This window comes from Gobius niger, assembly GCF_951799975.1.
Source record: "Gobius niger genome assembly, chromosome: 19".
Classification (NCBI taxonomy): Eukaryota; Metazoa; Chordata; class Actinopteri; order Gobiiformes; family Gobiidae; genus Gobius; species Gobius niger.
In genome coordinates, this window is record NC_136870.1 from 25,243,035 (window position 1) to 25,268,336 (window position 25,302).

The following is a 25,302-nucleotide window of genomic DNA, read 5'->3' on the forward strand; positions in this document are numbered from 1 at the left end:
AGTAGGATATTCTGCCAGGAAATGCAAGGAATACTACAATAATACTACATTTATATACATGTTCATCTTGAGGGCCAGAGGTTCAGTACTGGAGGGCTGGATTTGTACCCCTGATATAGGGCCACCTCCTCTGGAGCCAATTCTGCAATGTGACTTTCCTGGTTAAATATTGGTCAAATATTTGTAGTACTTGTAGTAGTCATAGTTGTTGTAGCATAGGAGAAGTAGGATACTGCAAAAAAGGAATTTATGGTAACACTTTACATTACGGGCCGGTAAGTCCGTGGTACTTATAGTGGTACTTACTAGTAATGACAGTGGTACTTACAGTGGTAATTACAGGATAATTACTAGGTTATTATTGTGGTACTAAAAGTCATAATTACTAGTCGTTAGGGGTTAGGGTTAATGTATCTCTCATTACTAAGTGATACAGTGGTAACTCTTAGTAATGAAGGTCATACTTCTATGTGCTTTGATACTTTAAATGATAGTTTCTAGTAGTTTCAGTGATACATCTATGGTACTTATTGGTAATTCAAGGATACTACAGCAGCAATTCATAGGTAGTAAATGAGGTACTTCTACATACAGAAGTAATTTCTAGGATTGTGTGACTATAAAACAACATAACACAGCATTAGGGAAAACAAGAAGTACAACCTTCATTACTAAGAGTTACCACTGTATCTAGAAGTACATTACTTGTAATTCTCACTATAGTATCCTTTAAGTACCACAATAAGTACCTAGAATTACCAGTGTAAATGCCACCATAAGTACCACTGTAAGTACCACTGTAAGAACCACAATAAGTACCTAGAATTACCACTGTCATTACCACTATAAGTACCAAGGACTTACCGGCCCGTAATGTAAAGTGTTACCGAATTGTTTGACCTCAAAGCTGCCGTCGGCTGCTCCATTTTGCTGGACTGGAATTGACTCTGTGCATGACTTCAAATCATAACAACGCCGCCCAAGAAGTGACTTCCTGTTTCGATCCAGCACGCCAAAATAAAAGCACCATCTAATTCAGTAGTTCAACTTTCTTTCTGCCTAAATATCAACAGACAAAACACTTCAAATGGGTGTATTTAGTTATATTCTTGTAATGTTGCACCTGCTGAACTCATCATTGAGACGAGCTGTGCTTTTATTTTGGCGAGCTGGATCGAAACAGGAAGTCACTTCTTGGGCAGCGTTGTTTTGTTTTTGAAGTTATGCAAAGAGTCAATTGTTGCATTCCCACATTGCATCACTAGAGGGCCGGCCCAAGGCATAGGCGACCCAGGTGGCCGCCTAGGCACAGGTCTTTTGTTTTGGAAACTAGAGATTTCAAGTTTTCAAATGAGCCTCTGGTCGGCCTCCGGGAGCCAGAACATCGCCACAGAAAATGTAAACACAAACACGTGCGAAGAAGCAGCAGCAGTTCGCTTCTTTCAGATTTCAGACCTGGCCCCAGAGGAGACCCTATTGTACATGTTTATAATGTCAGGGGAAACCTACAGCTTCTACTCCTCTCCCTCAGAAAGGACACGTATCTCTGTAGTTGGTTTGGATCAGTGGATTCCTGACTTGTTGCTTTGTAGAGGCTGCAGGTCAGGGGGGGCGTGAGAGTGACGTTCCACATGTGTCCTGCAGATGAAACGAAAACATCCACTGTCCACAGAAACTTTACACCCAAACATGTTCACAGCACACAGTGAGTAAACATAAACGCTCCTAAACTATTCTGACGTCTCTTCTCTCACTTGAATCTGGCTCCTCGTGTGAAGGTAGAAAAGCTCTGTATGAGTTGAACCATTTACCGCAGTCAGAGTTTATTGAGCTGGTTAAACATCTGAGCGACTGATGCAGCTGGAGTCCTCATGGAACGCCTGTTTGTTTTAATAATCCAGTATCTACAGGAGCCTCAGCTTTTTTTAAATAAAACACGCACAGGGAAGTGTCTGAGGCGGGAAGTAGAAGCTCTGCACTGTAAATCTAGTTCTAAATCAGGGGTAGTTCATTTTCATAAGAGGCCACACGAGAAGCCTGAGCCGCACCAACAATAACTTATTCTGCAACTTTATCCTATTGTACATTACACTAAACTGTGTATTTTGAATATCTGATACTTGTATGTAGTAGGACTATTATTTTCTGAAAATATTTAGCCATATCAAGCCAAGGACGTGCTTGTTTTGTTGGGAAAATACTATTGAGGAAACTTTTTTCAATAAATGAAAAATCATGAGCCTGACAGGACTGTGGCCAATGTGTTGTTTGTATCCTGATCTCTCACTGTCAGTGCCCTCTGCTGGACACCTGTGGAATTCTTTCCTTTTATTTGTATTCAAGCGGCCCCCAAGTGGCTGGAGAGAGCGTTCTTTAAAGGGGGGGTATTGTGCAAAATCGACATTTTCAAGCTTTACATCATGTAATTATGTCATTCCCTCATTGAAAACATGCCTGAAGTGTTGCCTTGGCACATTCACGTATCTTTGAGTAATCTGTAAAAACTCTGATGGCGGCCATTTTAGGGACAGGTTTGCCTGAGTCCTCCTAGGAACGCCCCCACCTCCTGGAGACGCCTCCGAGCTTTCGTCACCAGCCGAGTAACCAACCACTGCTCCTCAGCAGAACCCCCTCCCCACTGATGCCACAGACAGCGTGTGGAGGGGGCGTGTCGGAAAGAGTCAGAGGTACTTAAAGAGACAGAGGCCTATTTCAAGACATTCACTACAGCCATTTTGAGAGAGACATTTTATACAAGGCAGTTATTCTAATTTACTGCATTTACAGACCAACAGAAGGTTTGTCATCATTGTAGTGTGATATAGACTGGTGCTATGTGATTGAAAAAAGCATAATACCCCCTCTTTAAAAAATCATCACTGCAAAAGAATGGGCTAGAGACTTACTTTTTTGGGTCTGATCTAAAAGTTTCTAAACGCCAAAAAACGTCATTCTAGATTGTCATGTAATCATTTGTGTTGGAGCAGGGTTAGGATTAGGGTCAAATCAATGGGTGAGACACAGTTTTGGAAAGAAATGTCCAAACATTTTCCCTGATCATTATTTGGAAGCCCCCCTGAGTCGGGGCAAAGCTCTCGATTTACCGATCGATCTACGTTCCCGCCCTCACCTATGGTCATGAGATTTGGGTCATGACCGAAAGGACGAGATCGCGAATACAAGCGGCCGAAATGAGTTTCCTTCGCAGGGTGTCTAGGCGCACCCTGCGAGATCGGGTGAGGAGCTCAGTTACCCGGGAGGATCTCGGAGTAGAGTCGCTGCTCCTTCACGTCGAAAGGAGCAGCTGAGGTGGCTCGGGCATCTGTTCCGGATGCCTCCTGGTCGCCTCCCGCGGGAGGTTTTCCAGGCATGTCCTAGTGGGACAAGGCCTCGTGGAAGACCCAGGACACGGTGGTGGGACTATGTCTCCGAGCTGGCCTGGTGTCGCCTCGGGGTCAGAACAGCTGGAGGAGGTGTGTGTGGACCGGGAGGTCTGGGCATCTCTGCTCAGACTGCTGCCCCCGCGACCCGGCCCCGGATAAAGCGGAAGAAAATGGATGGATGGGGTTTTATCTTCTTTTAGGTACAAGATTCACTCCATTGGCCGATAATCCTACTGACTCAAATACTGTTAAATACTTCTGCAGTGTAATAGTCGTTTATCCTGAGTTGAACCTGAACAGATTGCTCTCCTGTTGCTCATTTGAAATCATGAGAAGTTTCATAATTAGTATTTTGTTTCTGGCCGGTGCCATTCTCTTCTCTTCCCGTTTTCCGACTGTGCGACTGTCCAGCTTTCTGCCGTTAACGTCCATAAAAGTGAAGTGAGTTTGGCGGCGGCGGCGCCCGGCTCAGCGGGTCGCTCCGCCATCCACATAAATTCACAGCTGGCTGGATCTCGCTCTCCCTGAGACCTTTTCACCGCGAGGAAGTTCGAGTTTCCGGACAGGGGCGCTCTTTGTCTCAGGGTGAACTTGTTTTATGGTTTATTCGTGCTACTGGCAGGTTTACCCGCACTGCACGAAGCAGTAATTAGATCTCTACGGCCTTGACTCTTGGAAAATAATGCTATTGATTATGTTTACTGCATAAAATACTTTCAGCTGCAGCTTTGCTTGGAATGTCCACTATCTATTTTGAATAATCTCCCCTCATGCCTCTGTTTGAATGTTTGCTGGATGATCTGGAGCTGCTGCAGTTGGTCGGGTCGAGGTTCATCAACATTATGTGCCCAAAGTTTGAGATCTGACAACCTGAACATCCTGAATGACCAGGTTATTCTTTTTCTTCCTTGATATTCCAAGATGACAAGGATTCAGAGGTGGAAGTAAGTCTCTAAATGCAAGTCTCGAGTCAAGTCCAAGTCGTGAAGGACAAACTCCCAAGTAAGTCCAAGTCAATTGGTCATGGGGTCATGGGGTCAAGTCAAGTCGAGTCATCGCTTTTGTCAAGTCAAGTCGTTCTTTAGCCGGCAAGTCACCTCAAGTCACAAACATCAGTGTTGAGCCTAATTCTTCTTTTCAAAATGTGTTTAATACATGATTTAGCAATTTTAGCAATCTATGTACAAAATTACTGGGACAGCATTTTAAGGAAGGTGGGGCTACTTGAATAAAAAAATGGAAACAAAGTCCTTTAACCCCTTAACTCCCACCTGAACCGAGCACATTTTCTCCAGTTTGGCTTTACCCCAGTCCAAAAGCTTCTGGAAAAAAAGCTGTGAAAATAGCAACAAAACTGAGACAAAACAATGATGGAAATGTGACAAAAAAAGTGAGAAAACATTGACAAAAAAGTGACGAAAAAATTTATGAAAAAAATGACAAAAAATGTGTCAAAAAAATTACAAAAAACTGACAAATGTGACAAAAAAATTATTACAAAAATGTGATAAAAAAAGTTACGAAAAAATGACAAAAAATTGACAAAATTTGACAAAAAACTGTTCAAAATGTGACAAAAAATTGACAAAAAATTGACAAAAAATTGACAAAAAAGTTACAAAAATGAGTTGAATACCCAACAAAAAAATGATGGAAAAACAATCTGATGACGTGAGGAAAAAGATCCTCTCGGTTCAGGTGGGAGTTAAGAGGTTAAACATGAGTTGCTTTTCCATGCGGTCTGAAATATAAATCTAAAATAATATTTTTATTTATGTTAGTTTCTGTCAGTTTATCTGTCAGTGGTTCCTCTGTAATGCCCCAGCCCCTGTATACTCGGATTCACCCCTGCTGTATGGCCTTCAGTCCTGCTGTCACTGGGCTCTGTGTGGCTGTGGAAAATAACCTCTAAATTCTGTAACTTTCGTGAGAACATCTTAAAAACCGAAAAAGCCCCAAGATTTCTGTCGTCTCAAGTCACAAACAGCAAGTCCCAAGTCAAGTCTTTCTGGAGCTTTGGTCAAATAAGTCTCAAGTCCCGAAAATTGCGACTCGAGTCTGACTCGAGTCAAGTCATGTGACCCGAGTCTCCCACCTCTGCGAGGATTCATCGAGCTCACATTGTGAACGAGTGGTTCAGGGAGCGTGAGACGGATTGGCCACGTCCAGCTTGAGTCTAGGTGGAAAATGATTGTGACACTGAATCGTTCCACAGTGAGATATGTTCTTACCTGAGCTTAGACGAGTTGATGCGTACCTGTAAGATGTTTAGCCTTTCCTTAACTCCTCTATGGGACCAAACCATACTTTACTGCACGGATGTCGAAGAACTCCTGAGGTGTTATTACGCCTCACAATATAGTTCCCTTTTTATCCGCTTAGAAAATTGACATGTTAAACTTTGTGAAACTAGACTCGGATCTTGTAAAAACTTGTTTAACCATATTTATATAGGAAAACATGGAAAAACTTGGTTGCTTCTAACTTCACCCCCATTTGGCCCCATAGAGGAGGAGTGGCTAAATGCTAAATGCTAACAACACCTTCAGTCTTTTTGCATGATTGGGCGCACACGTAAAGACCAGACAGGTACGCATCAACTCGCCTAAGCTCAGGTAAGATCATTTCTCAGTAGGGGGAAAAACGTGGCCTGTTCCTTTAAAGGCCTTTCTCACCAGCCCAGACACTAGTCGGAGACTCGATGTCTCCGAAACGTCCCCTGGAGATAAGGCGAGTCTCCAGATGTTCTCAGTGAAAACGAGCAGGTTCGGGCTGTTTCAAGTCACAGGTGATGAAGAAATTGAACCATTTCGTTTTCACCGAGACCTCCTGGAGACTTCTCGGAGACTTCTGGAAGGTCAGGCAGTTCATGTAAAGCTGTCTTCTTCAACTGAGAGGCCACACTTCTCCATGTGATCGGTTAAATCGGCCAGTCACTTACTCAGAGCGTGACTGAGGCCACAGGGAGGAACAGGGAGAGTGTCTGTATTTGTGCCCAGAGAGAATAAAGTATTGACGCTATAATCAAATATCACAGGGATATCACATCACAATTTGATTTCTATCATCATATTGCCTCGAAACAAAGTGAATTCCGAGCCAATTCTGCGTTTTCGGAAAGATCTTCCTGTGACTGTTTGTGCTGCCAACATCGTGAGCTGCACGGGGCGTTTTCACGACAGGAAGACGAGCTCGGGCGGTGGGTATTTCAGTCAGACGTGAAGAGTCCACAGAGTCACTGGTGTCCATTAAAACTAAAGGAAGCAGCGAGAGCCAAGTCACATCAGCGACAAATCCACAACGCAGCTGGAGCCGTTCACACAGCGCTTCTCAATCTGCAGTGACACGTGGCGGCCCCGTGATGGTACGCCAGCTCTCCAGAACATAGAGTAAAGTGAATAATCTCACCTTCAGTTGCTGACTGCATCCGGGCGTCTCCGTCTGAAACACTGTTCGGACTCTTCAGTGGGTTCTTCTTCAGCTTCTCCGGCTTGTTTTTGGTCACTGCAACATATAAGGGGATACGTTTCATTAGTATCCACACAGATTTACACTTTAGCTTGGATTACAACTCTCTGTTTCAAAAAGCTTCTGCAGCGTTGAAAGCTCCTGTGTAAATTTAACCAACATCTTGTATTGATTCTCCAGCACATCCCAAAGATTCTCAGCGGGGTTCAGCCTCCTGAAAGGGGCTGCGATGGGAATTAATGGAAATGAAGAGGAAATGAACACAACTGAAGGCTGTTTCTTTACAGACAGATGTAAAGAAACATCTGATTTGATAGTTACACACTGAAATATCTATCACAGGAGAGTCTCCAAGAAATTACCAGGGTTTTAACACATTGAGGCCGCACTGTTTTTGGGATTTATCTGTTGAGTGCCAACAATCCAGACCAGTTTTCATGATATTTGTAGCACCACAGCGTATTCTATGTTATATCTATGGACACATGCTATGGCTCGTTTGAAAGGTGAGACTCTAAGCTCTCCGTAGGGGAAAACAGTTTAATTCTACGAGTCTCGGTTCCTGAGAAATCTAAGCTAAACAGAGGCAAGTTTTGATCAAAATTACATTTTTTTTTCTTTCAGAGATATTGTGTGTTTTATGAAACACTCTCCTCTCTCATCCTCTCTGGACAGACACTAATGTTCTGGGAAGAGGGAAATGCCTAAATATCTCATTTTCAATTTTCAAGGTCAACATGGATTGAAGACTTTAACAGGATGTTTTTCAGTCGTCCTTGGACCGATTTTAACCATTTAAAAACTCAGAGAAATGTTAAAATCTCAACTGTTTTGATCTTTCCATGTGAAGCTGCTCTGCTTTGACAAACGCTCCAGAGAGCGAGAGAGAAGTGTTGTCTTTACAGCTGTTCACTACGCAATACCGCGCGCCCACGGACTAAAAAAGAAGAAAAGAAATGCAATAATATATATAAATGTCCAGATGTGACTTTTCACAAGTCTTTGATCGTCATTTATTTCACTTCTGTTCATCACAAAGTTGCCAAAATCACACATAAGTTGTACTAGAGTGTCTAGTTAAAAAAATTGGACAACACGATGTGAACAAACCTTCGATTGAAGTTTGGTTTAGACGTGAGTGAAGAGAGTGAGTATAAGACAGGGCCGAGGACACAACCCTGCGGCAAACCAGTGTTCAAGATGAGGGCATGTTTCCTAACGTTTCACTTCTGTTCATCACAGAGCTGCCAAAATCACACAAGTTGTATTAGAGTGTCTAGTTACGTAATTTAAAAAACCTGCAAAAATGAGTTTTTCTCCATGTGTTAAGAGGACAGTGTTTGAGTTTGTGGTTGTGATTTAAAGTAGAGCTTTTGGAAATGGAATAGACTGATTCCATGTGTGTTTCCATCTTGCGTATATTCACCAAGTGTGTGCAGTATTATAATATTATTTTGTTTTAAAAGTCTGTAATTTAGGCCTGTTCTGTTTAAAGCAGCTCTGTGTCAAACACAGGCTCCGCCCACTCCTCGTACAGGATCGGTCACTGACAAAATCATTTCAGTTTGTCCCACCGTTTATTAAGAGCATTAAGCTGAATGTAGGAAAGTTGTTTAATGGTTTGACCTGACGAAATCGTCCTCACACGACGGGTACGGGTCTGAAGTGTGACATCACTCAAATGTATGTTTTACAGTTCAAAAACTTAATTAATGGGTAACCAATTGTTTATTGAACAAAAAATAATGCACAAATATCAAGTTTATTTAAGCATTTTGACACGTTGATAGAAAAATCCAAAGATTTCGGAGCTAAAGTTCTGATGGAAGAAATCCATGGATGGTAGAGCTGGACAACAGGCAATAAATCATGATTCTTTTTCTCCTATTGATCTCATATTGATCAGTTGGATTTCATAGGCTGATTTATGAATGTAGACACATCTTTATACAAACCTCAAAGCTCAAAAACAAAATGTGCTCCTCCAGTTTCATTAAACACATAAAAAATGTTCCATTGCCTCATCCAAATTCCCAAATTAGGCGCCGTTTCTGCCAAAGAAATACAGAAAAAGGCTAAACCTGAGGATTAAAAAGTCCCACGGCGATTATTGAGATTGTTATTTTGATTTAATGTTGATGAATTGCCCAAATGTGTGGAATAACCAGGATGTTCAGGTCGTCAGCTGATCTCTTTATTTGGTCAGGCAGTTTACGAAGTTCAAAATACAAATCATTTCAAATCAGTGGCTTCAAAAACAGAAAAATTGGACAACACGATGTGAACAAACCTTGAGTAAAGAGAGTGAGTATAAAACAGGGCCGAGGACACAACCCTGCGGCAAACCAGTGTTCAAGATGAGGACATGTTTCCTAACGTTTCGTGGTCGCACAGTCTGCCCTCTGCAGGGGAAATGCTGCAATTGTTCCATTAAGGAAACCGCCGCCCACACTCTGATGGAAACGCACGTGCACAGCGCCACCTGCTGCTCTGGGGTGGGCATTACAAGGCCTTTAAAATGAACAAAACACATGGGCAAATGTACGTCTTGCTTATTTCACCAAATTGGACTTTAAATACATTGTAGTATCTGTATGTTTCCTCAAGTAATCAGGTGCTTCGACCGCCTCTGATAAAACCCTCCGGCCTCGAGATCTGGAGCTGGGTCTGCGGTCGCCAGAGGTTTACACGTGCAAATCGCTCTCACCGGCTATTGGACGGAAAGAAAACAAAAAGAACCTTCCTCTCACAGTGGCCTTGCATCAAAGATAAACTAAAGTTGGGGAAAATAACGAGTAACAGATGATTGAGTCGATGCGGAAAAGCAGGTCTGGTCCCGGCGCTCACATGTGGTTAGATTAGGAAACTGAAACTCCACCAAGAAACTTTTAACTCTTAACCATTCAATAAAGGTCCTTTTTCAGGGCTTTAGCCGTGTGATATTGTCTCTGTCTTTGCTACAGCAGCTTTAAACTCCCCTTTTCTGGAAACAGTAGAGTTATACATAATGGTGTCTCTTTTTAAGTGCTTTTTTGTCATGATTTTGTTGCGGTTTCCTCTGTTTTTATCTAGTTTTAGTCACTTTTTGTGTTCCTCTTTTATTGCATCATAGACCGTGAAAAATAATAGACAGCTCCTCCTCACTCCTCCCTGTTTTCCATAATAACTATGTTTGTTTTGAATCTATGGTGGATTTACAGACTCCTCCTACCCAGCTGTGACGGGGCATATTCCTTAAAAGGGCATAAGGGCGGGATCTTCACCGCGCCATTAGCTCTGATGCTAACGGCCTGTCAATCATAATGCGGCCCTCATTAGTTTACAAGATTTCTACAATGTTTCCTACGAAAATATATATTGGAATATCGAGCTGTAGAAAGTTTCGGAAAATTAGTAACCAGGCTTTAACCTCTTAGCCCCCACCTGAACCAAACCAAATCTCAAAAGCTTGTTGAAAAAAGTGTCAAAATGGCGAAGTAAAATGAGATGAAAACGAGAATGAAGAAGTCACAAAAACGCAACAAAAAGCAACGAAAATCTGACAACAAGTGACCAAAAAAATGACAAAAATCTGACAAAAATGTAACTAAAAAGTGATTTTAAAAAATTACAAAAAGTGAGAAAAAATGACAAAAAAGTGAGAATAAAGTGACGAAAAGATTTGGGTAAAGCTGAACTGGAGAAAATTTGCTTGGGGTTAAGAAGTTAAAGGAAAACTTACCCTCAAATCCACTTTTTTTTCTGATAAACTGTATAAATGAGTGTCCAATAGTCTTGTCTACACATCCTGGGCATATTTTTTGCAATTTAGTGCAAGTAAGTAAATAGATAAACTTCCTGCCTAAAAATGTCAGAGTGGCGCCTCTACAGGTGAAATGCCTGTACTGCATTTGATTTTTGAATTTGTATGGAGACCATATTGTGTCAAAAACATTTGTCTGTGTGTAATCAGATTTGTGCGTGTGTAACCAGATGCGTGCGTGTGTAACCAGATGCGTCTGTGCGTAACCAGATGCGTGCGTGTGTAAACGGATGTGTGCGTGTGTAAACGGATGTGTGCGTGCGTAATCAGATGTGTGCGTGCGTATTTTTTTTTTGCGTGCGTAAAATTATATTTGCATGTGTAATAAAACAATGTGTGCGTAAATTTCCATGTTGTAAAACAAGATCAACGGAAAATGTCAAAGTCCTACGCACAAGTCTCTCTTTTACACACAACACTTTTGACACTGTCCTGCCTTGTCGAAGTTACAAGCGTAACCTAGGCTGTGTGTGTGCGTAATAAAATGCATGCGTGTGTAATCAGATGTGTGCGTGTGTAATCCGATTTGTGCGTGTGTAATAAGATGCGTGCGTAATAAAATGCGTGCGTGCGTAATAAAATGCATGCGTGTGTAATCAGATGTGTGTGTGTGTAATAAAATGCGTGTGTGCGTAATAAAATGTGTGTGTGCGTAATCAAATGCGTGCGTAATTTTTTTTTGCAACCATAAATGAACAAACAATGTGTCTGTAAATTGTCCAAGTTGTGAAAAAAACTAACCCTGAAAAAAAAATTAAAAAAAAGGTCCTATGCACAAGTTTCTCTTTTACACAAAAGTCTCTTTTTTACGCACGAGTCTCTTTTTTTTACGCACGAGTCTCTTTTTTTTACGCACGAGTCTCTGTTTTACGCACAAATCTTTTTGACACAGTCCTGCCATGTCCGAGATGTGTGCGTAAATTTTTGCCGCCCACAGTTTTGACTGCCAGGCTGGTTGATGTCACTAAAACCATAATAATCGTACATTCAGATTGAAGCTTGAAATGTAATAGCTCAAGGCGACTCAAATGTATGTATATATACATATGTATGTTGGTTTGATTAAAAATATATGTACATTAAGTTTATTTATTGTGACAGAGATCGGGTCACTAAGTGGCCAGCAGATGGCAGCAGTTAGCTTGGAAATCTGCGCAATGGATCGTAGTAGGTGATTGGTGGTATGTCTATGGATGGCTCTTGCTTTCCATCACATGCGTTGCAGGAGGGGAGGGAATCCAAAAACTGTGGCTTTGTTGTCTTTTTTAGGTGAATCTGGATTGATATCCAGAATATATATTGTTAAAGGCATAGAGTAACACACCCGATACGGTAGGTGGCGGCGTGCGCTTTAGTTTAGCTAGCAGCCCGCCATTACCCTGAAAGAAGAAGAATAACACACGCGTTCAAAGTTCAAAGACTGAAAACAGACTCGCCCCATGCTACTACTTTGAAGACGTGCATCCCGCGACTACCATGGCTTCTTCGCTCGCTTCACACACGGACACAGTAAGTAAAGTTATCGAGGATTAATGATAGTTCAGCTAGTTGGTTTAATTTGAAAAAAAAAAAAAAAGTGTTTGTGACTATTATGTCATCGGTTTAGGTTAAGTTCAGGTTTAGCCTACATTAACAAGTGTCCCTAAAAAGTAGTTTGGTTTTGATTAGTTGAGTGTGGTGTGCAGAGTCGAGCTTTCATAGTTAAGTTAATTCCAATCCAATGTCAAAAAGAAAACACGTCGCCATTGTGGAGGTCGTTGTATTAGCCTGTTAGCCTATCAAAAGACTCGATTGATCCTATGCTATATCAATTGTGTGTGTGTTGATGGACTAATATTGGCAACCTCTACAGTTGCGACGTGTTTACTTCTTGACCAATATAATGTTCATATTCACCTGCAGCCAAACACACCCCAAGCCAAGATATTGCAATTCCTGGCGCCCCTTTGAGCAGGCCCGCCCTCCAGGTTAGAAGCATACATGTTTGAAATCGAAACGCAAATATAACCTTCAACAATGCAATTTGAGAGGGAAATCAATGAATAACAAAGAAGTGATAGCAATGTTGTCACGGCTGAGGCTTTAGTTGGCAACATGAATGTACTAAATAAATAATAGTTCTATGGTGGGCCAAAACAATGTCTGCAAACAGCATTTCTTCCCTTCCACTGCACGACTGAATAAACCTGCTGTTTGCCCACTGTTATTTACATCTGGTGAAAATCAGCATAGAGAAACGTGACTGACTATTTGGTCCTTTTACTGTGATAAAATTGTCATGTGTTTAATTTTTTTATGACATCACATGCACAACCTCTATATCAGTAAAATTAAGACGCATGATTACTGAAGGATCCACACATGCACAAAACTTCCTAAAGCACAATTACATTTTTTGGGGGGATGTACGCAAAGTAAGACATTATGAACATGTTAGCTAATTGGTTGTATGTTTTTTCTATTATTTTTCATAGAGTCCTCAAAATTTCATCCTGGAAAGGCTTTTGACTCGGCTCCAGAATGTGATGGACCACAGACCGTTGGATTTGGACCGGCTGGATTTCATCTGCACACAGGACCTTGTTCTCCTGAGTGCAATGTCCGACGCTTTTGACGTTGACAACAGTATTGTGAACACACTTGCCGAACTGTGCAGATTGGTGCGAGAAGCAAGAGATGCTGAACAAATCTTTGTAGTCCAGTTTGAAGCTGTTGGAAGAGGCCGGCCCAAATTGGACATTGATCCTGAATATTTAAAGTATTTGCTCGACATTCCATTATCGAGCACAGCCATTGCAAGTCTGTTAGGGGTGTCGAGATCAACAATCCACCGCAGAATGGCCGAAAACCACTTGTCTGTTACTGCCCTGTACAGTACAATATCGGACCAGGAGTTAGACAGCTTGGTGGCAGATATAAAAAAAACGATGCCAGACAGCGGGTACAGGTTAGTGAAAGGTGCCCTTAAATCTAGGGGACACCTCGTTCAGTGGGAACGTGTCCGTGCTTCTCTCCACAGAGTAGACACGCTTGGAGTTATGCAGAGACTCTCTTCATTGAGGTGCACTGTTAGACGCGCTTACTCTGTCCCGTGTCCCAAAAGCCTTGTCCACATTGACACAAACCATAAACTGATCAGGTGGGATCAATGAATATTTTTAAATGTACATTTCGAGGCATGACATTTGTGGTTTTTGTCTTTTACAGATACAATATGGTCATCTTTGGGGGCATCGATGGGTATTCAAGAAAGGTGTGCTTTGTGTGAGCCTTAAGGGAAAATGGTGCAGGTTTATATGTGCTTTCACCTGGACTCAAAGAAAGGGCATAATTTACATACACATGAACTGTTTTCTTATTTCACTGAAAAAAAGAAAAAGTTTTGCTCCACAAATTTATCTGAGCAATTGAAACAAACTCAAAGGGCTGGGCAATTAATTGAAATGTAATTGAAATTGCAATCTCTACGTTGGACTTCATAATAGTCAGGTTTACAGCCATGTCTTTGGCAGAAACGGAACCAAGATTTTGGATGAAACAATGATAGACTCCCTTTTGTTAGTTAGTTAAAGTAAACTGCTGGAAAGCATTTCATTTTGTTTGAGCTGAGGATTTTTTAAAATATTGTCCAGCCCTACACTCTGAGGATATCTGCATCTAAAGTGGAAACTACATTCTCATAATTTATTTGATTTATTAGACTCATTTATTGAGCTTTGTAACCAAAAATGGACTCAAAAATGATTTAAAAAAAGAAACATTGACGGATTATTTACATTTAAGATCTTCACATTTCTATCCAAATGCAATCTTTGGAACTAGCTGAACTCGTACGTTTTGACCTGGCTCTATCCATTATGTAGATTTTGCAGTCAAAAAATGTATTTTTTGTAGGTTTGGCCCATAATGCATTAACAAATCTTAAATATTAAAAACGAGGGCAAGTAAACCATAGCAAAAACAATTAAATCGATATATCATGTAGTGAGTGTGTTCATAGTCTGCCCCTACAGTAATTGAGAAACAGCCCTTATTGACATTACATTAAATGCATAAAGTAGTTGCCGTAAAAAATTGAAATTTACATACTTAAACAATATGTTTCAGATCATGTATCTTGGAGTTGCCAATAACAATCGCTCAGAAACAACACTGGCATTTTTCCAGGAGTCAGTGGACAACTTTGGCTTCCCACTAAGGTATTTTGCTATATATATATATATATATATATATTTTTTTTTTTTCACTTTGAATAGGCACATTGATAATATGATTTTGTGAGTGAGATGTTATTTACAAACTAGAATATTAGGGATGATTAAAAAAATAAATTGCATGTTTTTGGACTCAGAGTTCGAGCGGATCAAGGTGTGGAGAATGTTGCAGTCGCTCGTCTCATGTTTTCAGCTCGTGGGACCGGAGTTGGCAGTTTTATTTCAGGCAAGAGTGTGCACAATCAAAGGTAAAAACAAAACTTTTTTGGACGCTATATTTATCTCTATTGGCCTCCGGGGTCTATCAATATATTATTTTTGTTTTAGTGTTTAGCTGTGTGCAGTGTTGATAACAAATTAGTTTATAATCAATACATTCTATATCTTGTTGGTGTAGTTTACACACATCTTAATAAACAAATGTGTAGTATAGAACAGGGAAGTGATATTTTTTTGAGAGGTGTTTTTTCAAAGCAAAGCAAAATGTATATATATCCAACAAATAATTTCCTCGCTGACATTGCCTAATACATTTGTTAAACATTCTCAGCTTTACTGACCAAGTTTTGATTCGGAAAGTCATTTTATTTGGATTTGTACTTATGTTGATGTTATATAGTGTAAATGATGGTAATAAAGTATGTTTTAGACCAGTGGTTCCAAACCATTTTTCCTCCAGCGGTTGTATTCAGGCTGAGCCCCCAGTCCAAAACAGTGTCAAAACAACATTCTGTAAATGAACAGTTTGTGGGACACATTTATATTGTTTTTCAATGACCTTATTGTATTAAGACCAACTGCCTATTACTTTCCTTTTTCTTATTTTTTTATATAGAATCGAGAGATTGTGGACATGGCAGTGACAAATGTCTACTACAACGTTCTTCATGCATTGGAAGATTGGGGACATCTTGACATTTCCAACCAGATTCACCTCTTCTGTTGCCATTATATTTTTCTGCCACGACTGCAAAGGTCTCTTGATGTGTTTCGTGAGGGATGGGACAACCACCCAATGAGAACTGAGCAAAACCTGTCACCCAATCAACTGTGGCAGATGGGAGAAATGCAGTGTCCTGTTCCAGAGCCTCCAATGTCAGATGTATGTATCAATGTTTACACATTGAATGGCAGATAATTTTATGTAACTTTTATCTATTATGTAGGACTTGCATATACCGGAGATAGAGTGGGAGTCAAGTGGATTTTTTAGTACCTCAGACTCTGGAGTACAAGTTCCCATTCTCCTGAATCCCCTCACTGAACAGGAAATGGACCTACTCAAACAGACACTAGACCCTCTCACTCCTTCAGATAGTTATGGAACTGACCTTTACCTAGCCACTGTTGAATATGTGGAGCACATTGTTAGTGCAACATAAGATATATATTGCAGATTAGTTATAATGTATGCATATTTACTGTACCTTGTAGGCTACTGGTTCTCAAACTTTTGATGTACCACCTCAAAAGTTCAACCTTCCGAATACAACCTGGACTAGATAAAAAAAACACTAGATCATAACTGAAGAAAGCCTAAAAATGACAAATTAAAAGAAACCACTCAGTAAAGCATAAATTAAATTGGTTATTCAAATGAGGTCTGAAATTTCAGATGACCCCTAGTACATCCTATAGAAGTCCAAGAAGCACCGGTGCTTTATATACCTCAGTTTGAGAACCAGTTTTGTACACGTTTTTTTTTAATCTGTATCCCTGTTCTTGATATATTTTGTGTACAAGTTGCCTACCCCTGGCCAATTTCAGCTTTTTAAGCCTCTGGGCCATCTCTTTTAAGATATCTCTCCAGTGTTAAAGGGACTATATGGAGTTTAAAAATGTTAAAATTAAGTGTTCTTCCTCCTCCTACATGTTCCAGCCATTTCCTAATGTGTAGAATGGAGCTCAGACCTGTTCACCACAACTGCCTCTAAAATCCTGCACTGTCACTCAAAGGTGTTACTTCGGGTCGAAGTGCCGCCATGCACAAGCTTAATATAGAAGTTGCATTTATGCGTTAGACCTCAGGTGGCAGTAGTGAGTGTAAAATGGCCAACTTGCATCTAGTCCCTTTAAGTATGAAAAGTCATGTGTAAAAGTTAACTTTTATTTTTTTCTGTGAAATGTGAGAGACTGACCCTAATGTAACATTTGCCATTGGAAATAAACCATGTAACTAGAATCGGGCCATCTCTACATTTAAGCCAAAATGTTGTGACAAATTTGTTGACTTGCTTGCAATGCTATAAACAAAGTTTCAAAGATTTTGAAGGTTGCTGACTCCTGTATTAGGCACAAAGATATGGGTACAAATGCAAAAAATATAACCAGTGGAACATTTTATTTGTATTTGACTTGTCAGAACTATTTGGCTATCTGGCTATTCTGAGGCAAACGCATAATTGGGATATGAGGTTCAACAATGACTTTGATAATGACCAACATTAGATTGTACAACAATGTGAATCGATGAATTTGACAGTTGGCTTTTTGGTCAAACATGTAAAACTAACTTTAAAACATAGAACCCTCAATATACGTTAATAGTTAATACTCAAGGTAATCCAAAGCCGGTGTCGCAGGTTGCAATGACCGCATCCAAGTCTTCTTCAAAATCTTGGTAGGTTTTGTAGTGTGAAGGTAACTTTATGGTGTCCATGCACGTCATGGATCTAGGAAACTGGCCTTGTTGGACTTTCACAGTAAGCCGAGTTTGAGGGACTTCCCAGCCCACCCAGAACTTGAGAAGATTTTTCCTTTTTTCTGAAGAAGCTGTTGGAACAAAAAAGTTGCATTAAATGGAAAGGTCAGAGGTCTTAATTCAGAGGTCTTGATTAAAAATACCTTGATTAACGTAAGTCTTTAAATAGTCACAGGTACGACTTATCTCATCAGCAGAGCAGTCGTCTTCGTCATCCGAGTCATCTATGCTTGGACTTGGCCATTGAATCGGCGAAAGTATCATCTAGAAAAAAAGAGGGAGATGGATTTAAATATATGAATAGTTGCAATTAAAGTAAACAATTATAAAAAAAAACCTCTGCTGTGATCTCTGCATCAGCTTCTGATGGGAAAAACAATTTCGCCACATCATCTCTCTCACAAAGTACAGGCCAGATGCCGGTTTCTTTCAGCCCTTTTCGAATCTGTTTTATTTGCTTGGATGCCCGACCTAAAACCTAAAAAAAGATTAGAGGGCTCGTAAGTTCAGTGTAATAGTGTGAGTTCATTTATTTTGTATCGCAGTAGTAATTTTATAGCTAATTGATTAATGTTGGTGATGTGTTTGTCAGAAATGACAAACTGCTCATGTACTGCCATTCCGCTACACAGATGAAAACTGTTCACTCCTATCCATACATTGACAGGATAGCCACATGTTGAGTTTCTAACCTTGTGGATTTTTATGTGGCTAACAAACATTTCAAACATGTAACATACTGAATGTTTTAACCAATTAACCAACATATAAGGGCTGTGTTTTAGAGCAGAGGTTCCTAACCTTTTGGTAATTTGGTGCATGTTTGGTGTTGCTTGCAATAGTATAATGCGAAATGAAATCGAAAAAAGCAAACAGGCATTAGAGTGTTTTGTACATTCTGTACGTCTTTCCTGGTCAATTAATTTTACCATTGAATTTGCCTTTATCATAAAATATGACCTGACCATCAGAACAAAGGTCAGGCTTCAGTGACTACTACTTCTACTTCAGTGACACTACCGCATGAAGGAGGAGCTTCTCATGGAGCCATTTAATGTTGTCTTTAGTGGGAAGAGGCAAATCCCAAGCAAGACAGAGATTAACCAGGCTTTTCCGTTCCTCTTCTTTAAGGTCAGTTTTCTTCAGCTACACATTGGAGACAACACAAGTAAATATGAGACAAATGCAAAACTTCATAAAAGTAACACCACAAAAGATAGGTTCTTACTAGATCAATAGTATCTCTCAGATCCAAGTCTGGACAGTCCTCAACTACTACAGTGGCAGTTTCAATGGAGCCACCAGACAGTACATGCTTTATAGCAGGACTCAGACCAGGGAAACCAGGCCCTCCGTACAGGAAACAATGGCCCAGCATTCTTCCCGCCATGAGAAACAGTTCACCCTCGAGCATCATTGCCGAATTTGATGGAACCAAATGGTCGCTTTGGCCATCAAATATCTTTGTAACTGGACCATGTCCTAATGAAGATTAAATGATACATTTACAAACAATAGCAATTTATTTTGCATATAACCCAAAAAGAACATGCGTACCAACATTGATGTGGAATCCACTTCTCAGTTTGTGCATTAATGTAGACATAACATGCCTATTGACACCCAGTCCCACTGCTGCATCACCTACATAAGCAGAGCAATATGACAGTAAAAAAAAACACAATCTAAATTCTATTTTACTTTTATCTGACACACCTGCAATGTTACACATTAGTGGAGATGCCCACTCCACACCGTTGCCTTTATAGAAGCTCACATAGGACCGATCCTGTTCCTCTGGGCCAGTTCTTAAGTCGAAAGTAAAGTGATTTGCTGGCTTTGAGCTCTTACTCTTCAGTAGTTCTTTATTAAAAAGTGAAATGGCCCTTTTTGGATCTTTAACATTTTTCCAGTTTGCTGAAGTGCTTGAGGTTGACGCAACAATCTTATCCGAACCTTGTGCCTTATTGTCATCATCACCGCAGATGCTACAAGAGATTTGAGAAATTGTACAGCAAAAAATTGTATTGTTAATACACAACCATAACAGTGAATATACACAAAATACACCTTACTTCTCAACACAAAAACTTGCATGAAACTCCACTTTATCCAAATCGAATAGCTGGTCACACATAGGGCACGCCACTTTCTATAAAGAGACATCAACTGTTAAGCAAGTGCTCCCACTTAAATGAAATAGTATTTATTTACTTTTTAAATGTATAAGAAAACAATCTGACTTACTTTGGATGTTGAGTTTGTGGAGTTCACTTCTTTGGATGTTGTTTGAGGTGTGAGGATTTTTGCAGTGGGTTTTTCATCAACATCGACACACTCAACTTCAAACTTCAAACATAAACAAGCAAAGATTTAAAAAATAATTGTGAAAATCTAAAGAGAAGCAACAAAAATATGTATCATTATGTTTTATCAAAATAATAGAAATTGTATATTCATACAATACAAACTTTGTCACATCAGTTGACTGCTTTAGTGTCAGTAATAATTGTGTGTACATTTGATGCAAATGACTTTTTAAAATCTAAAGTCCTTTTCATTCATACAATTCAACAAAAGATGTGCCCCATCACGGGAAGGAGCTAGGGGGTACTTTAGCACCTTGGGAATGCTCCTTGAGACTCTATTAATGTGAAAAGGAGTATGTAGAACAAGTAATTCCAACAAAAGGAGGGAGCACCGCCTGAGGACTGTTGCTGTTGCAAATCATCAATTTGATCAATGAGCTGACTCACTAGCTCTGACCCAAAATCACCAGATATCATCAAACTATGAAACAGCGATGTGTGCGCAGTTTAATTCAAAGCACAAGAATAGACCAGCAGTGAGCCAAAATGTTTTGTGAGCACTCCAAAGGAAGACCTGTAGCGTAATGAGCCAGCCTCTGCCCAGCCAGGGACAGAGAGGATGTGCCTATCTTTATATTATGTAGGCTGCACTTTGTGATTTATTATGTTAGTATTTCCATAATTTTCTTATAACGGAATTACAGATGACAGTATTACCCCTCTGTAACTTTTTATTTCATCGAAAAGGTTTAAACCAAAGAACGAACCATATTGATTTCCAAAGGATCAACATTTACTCACGTCGATTTCTTTGCTTTCGCAACTCACTGCATGGAGAGGCAAAAGATGTAAGGGCATGGTTTCCTGGCAGATTTCGCAAGTTGCTTTAGGCATTTTACTAAATTCCGCTGCATTTTTTTCAAGAGGACTTAGATCCAATTCTCCCTGTATTGGTGCAATGTATAATGTGATCTTCCCTCCATTTGATGCTCTCTTAAGGTATGGTGTTGTATAACCATCCGCTTGGGGGCTTAAAACTGTCAGCTTTCGTTGGCCCCCTCCTCCTAAAACAGAATATAAATGTAATTTATATTGACAAAAGCCATGTGCCTCAACAATACTCTCTTTACTTAAAGGAATAGGCCACTGTTTTTACATACTGAGATATGTTCTTACCTTAGCTTTGACGAGTTCTTTAGGACCTGTCTGATCTTCCCCCGTGCCTTCAGTCACGTAAACACAGCGCAGACGGCCGTTAGCATTTAGCCTCTCCCTCTCTCCTCTATAGCTCCAAAACAGGTCAAGATAGAAGCTGCCAAGCTCTTCCACGTTTTCCCTATTTAAATATGGTTACGTGAAGTGTTCCACTACAAAGTATAATTACACAAAATTAAACAATGTGGATTTTCTAAGCGGATAAAAGGGGGAACTATATTGTAAGGCGTAATAATACCAGGAGTAGTTTGGCATCCGCACAGTAAAGTGAAGATTACTGCGCAGATTTCGAACTACTCCTGGTATTATTACGCCTACAATATAGTTCCCCTTTTATCCGCTTAGAAAATCCACATTGTTTAATTTTGTGTAATTATACTTTGTAGTGGAACACTTCACGTAACCATATTTAAATAGGGAAAACGTGGAAGAGCTTGGTAGCTTCTATCTTGACCTGTTTTGGAGCTATAGTGGAGAGGGGGAGAGGCTAAATGCTAACGCCGTCTGCGCTGTGTTTACGTGACTGAAGGCACGGGTGAAGATCAGACAGGTCCTAAAGAACTCGTCAAAGCTAAGGTAAGAACATATCTCAGTATGTAAAAACGGTGGTCTATTCCTTTAAAACATAGGTGTTGCGAACAAGACCACTGTGAGATAATAAAATATTATTTGTCTTAATTAATTGTCTTTACTTTTACGTTAGGTAATAATAAATAAAAAAAATAGTCATACACATATTTTGATTTACCTATTGCCTTATAAAACATCCATGAGCCTTTTAAGCTCTGTAGCTTGGGGAATTCCATAATCAGCTCTTGAGAAATCTAAAATAGAAAATAACAAAATCAAATCACCAGTGCAAACATTTTTTGGCTCAAAAATCAGATGTGTACAATTATGTATTTGACAGTTCTTATCTGTAATTGTAGGCTATTTGAATACATTAAGTGCCCTTAAAACATCATTGTAATACTTATATATTACAAGGATCAGTTAAAAAATGCTATTGTCCCAACCTGTTGATGTGAAGCATCTTCATCCAAACTAATGACCTTCAGGCCTAATCCTGCCTGAGAATGTGTCAAGTCCTCAACTGCCTTAGGCGTTACATTAGCTGGAGTGGCCAGGAGGTAAACCTGAAAGTTCAGGTGTCTGGTCGTTTTTTTAGGCCCTGGAACAAACCTTCGCTTTCCTTTAAAAAAGCCAGGAAAGGACCTGAAAAACACAAAAATAAAACAGCCTTCATAATTGAGCACATGTAATTATCAAATATCTAAGTAAATGGAGTCTATACGTTGGGGATGGCGAGTTAAACCCGCTAACTATAATGAACTGAACATATTTAGAGTTTAGAGAATAGCTGAATCACATGTAGCATTTGAAATACATGTATATTATTGTCTATATTTTTCTATAATTATAGAGTGTATAGCTCTTGATTGTCTTAGTGCATTTGTCAGTGATAAATTTATTTTCAGAATCACTCTTAAAAATATATACAATTATGGATTGCAGGAAAAGCTTTGAATACAGGGCAACATGCAGCATGTTATAATCTTCTGCTTGTTGGCAACAATCAGGTTGTGTGGGAACCAGTATTTAAATGAGTTTGCATACATTACCTCTGCCTTTCTGATGCTACACTTGGAGCTGGGATGGGCAGATGTACTGCTACATTGGAAGAACTTGGTTCACGTGTAGGTTCCAAAGTCTTCTGAATTAGGGATATTAAGTTCTTGGCCACTTCTTCCACATTTTTCTCCTTATTCTGTAAAAGACACATACAGTTCTACACATCAAGATGTAATTTTATCCATTCCAATACAGAGCTCATTGTGATTATTATTTATGTTAATTTTGTATGAGGGCGATCGCTGTATCGTCACGTCTGAGGCACTGGTTGGCAACGCAAATGCATTAAATATAGAAATTAATTGTTCTATTGTGGGTCAAAGCATCGTTCACAGAGCACTGCATCTGTGAAAAGAACGGTGCTATAAAAGATCTGTGATTTAAATAAACAGCTCTTCAAGCTCGGAAAAATCATCTGTTTGCCCAACAGTCACCAGAACATCCGATGAAAATCACGGAAATAAAATATTACAGCGATCCTCCCTATACTTGGTAATGATTTGAAAGATAAAAATTATTATAGCTTGACTTATCTCATTTTCTTAACCTTAACCTTCACCTTAATTAATTGTATCCACATTGCTAAAACGTAACGCTCTTCCAAATCCTCACATCAACCATAACGAAACACTTTCTTAAATGTACTATATCAAATACACGTTACATTATTCACGTATATTTGGCGGAACCGTCTGACGACATGTATACACTTTGCAATAAACTAACTATGCTAATGCTCTGACATGACATGGCTAACAGACCAAATCGCGGTTTCTATTTATTTTGGTTTTGCATTTAAACGTCCTACTGTACTCACAAATCAATGGTGTTATCTCTTTCTGTCAATTATAAAGACAGGGTTGTAGCATTAGCCAACAATGCATAAAAGCATGTGTTAGCATGAAAAAATGTTGCTCACGCTCGCTTGCATTGCTCAAGGATAACAAAAGTAGCGGGAGATTATTTAGCAAGTGACGATGACTACCATTATAATTTAGAAAACAGCTTAAACTGGCTCACTTACTGTAGAAGAAGATGCCATAGCGCCACCGTCGTCGTCCTCGTGCAGCTTATGGCGATCTATGATGGCGAGCCAAAGCTGGCATAATTCGCCACTATCGGCCGGCGTTCAAAACGCCGTTTTTCAAAATAAACGCCGCTTTTTACGGCTAACGCCGATCGGTGCTACAAAATAAAACGCTACGTTTTACTCCAATCGGCGTATTCCTATATTTTAATAGAAATGCTACTGATCTCCACCCTGAAGTTTGGACAGCCAGTAAAGTTGATTGGTTTGCAGCCAATGGGAACAAGCCAAACCCTTCTCTGCTCAGGTAAGAACCAGCCTGGCAGTCAAAACTGTGGGCGGCAAAAATTTACGCACAAATCTCGGACATGGCAGGACTGTGTCAAAAAGATTTGTGCGTAAAACAGAGACTCGTGCGTAAAAAAAAGAGACTCGTGCGTAAAAAAAAGAGACTTTTGTGTAAAAGAGAAACTTGTGCATAGGACCTTTTTTTTTAAAAAATTTTCAGGGTTAGTTTTTTTCACAACTTGGACAATTTACAGACACATTGTTTGTTCATTTATGGTTGCAAAAAAAAATTACGCACGCATTTGATTACGCACACACACATTTTATTACGCACACACGCATTTTATTACACACACACACATCTGATTACACACGCATGCATTTTATTACGCACGCACGCATTTTATTACGCACGCATCTTATTACACACGCACAAATCGGATTACACACGCACAAATCGGATTACACACGCATGCATTTTATTACGCACACACACAGCCTAGGTTACGCTTGTAACTTCGACAAGGCAGGACAGTGTCAAAAGTGTTGTGTGTAAAAGAGAGACTTGTGCGTAGGACTTTGACATTTTCCGTTGATCTTGTTTTACAACATGGAAATTTACGCACACATTGTTTTATTACACATGCAAATATAATTTTACGCACGCAAAAAAAAAATACGCACGCACACATCTGATTACGCACGCACACATCCGTTTACACACGCACGCATCCGGTTACACACGCACACATCCGTTTACACACGCACGCATCCGGTTACACACGCACGCATCTGGTTACGCACAGACGCATCTGGTTACGCACAGACGCATCTGGTTACACACGCACACATCCGTTTACACACGCACGCATCTGGTTACGCACAGACGCATCTGGTTACACACGCACGCATCTGGTTACGCACGCACAAATCTGATTACACACAGACAAATGTTTTTGACACAATATGGTCTCCATAAATTTGGCGCCACAGTTGGAGGAGGTGTAAAATCTGTTGCCTGCTCTGCCGTACAACACCTGTTCATTCCACACAGGGAGTTAGTCTGGTCACGGAGCCTGTTCCAGTCATGTAATAATGCAGGGGGAGGCAACGTCAGGACCGGGGGCCAAATCCGGCCCTCCAGCACAGAACCTCTGGCCCACAAGGTGATTTTGAGAAATATTGTTGTACAAGCAAGAGAGCAAATAACTGTTGCAGTATACTCTGAAAGCGGGAAATTCTGTCAGTATTTCTTAAAGGAAT

General features: G+C 40.0%; 1 protein-coding gene across 1 annotated transcript in view; it reads right to left on the bottom strand.

Annotated features, from left to right (window-relative positions):
• Nucleotides 1-25,302, bottom strand: part of cpxm2 (carboxypeptidase X (M14 family), member 2) — a 60,312-nt gene that overhangs the window by 28,109 nt on the left and 6,901 nt on the right. Inside the window, exon 2 of the mRNA XM_079577149.1 lies at nucleotides 6,792-6,887. Within this exon, the coding sequence (XP_079433275.1) occupies nucleotides 6,792-6,887 (96 nt within the window). The remainder of the gene's footprint in view (nucleotides 1-6,791; nucleotides 6,888-25,302) is intronic.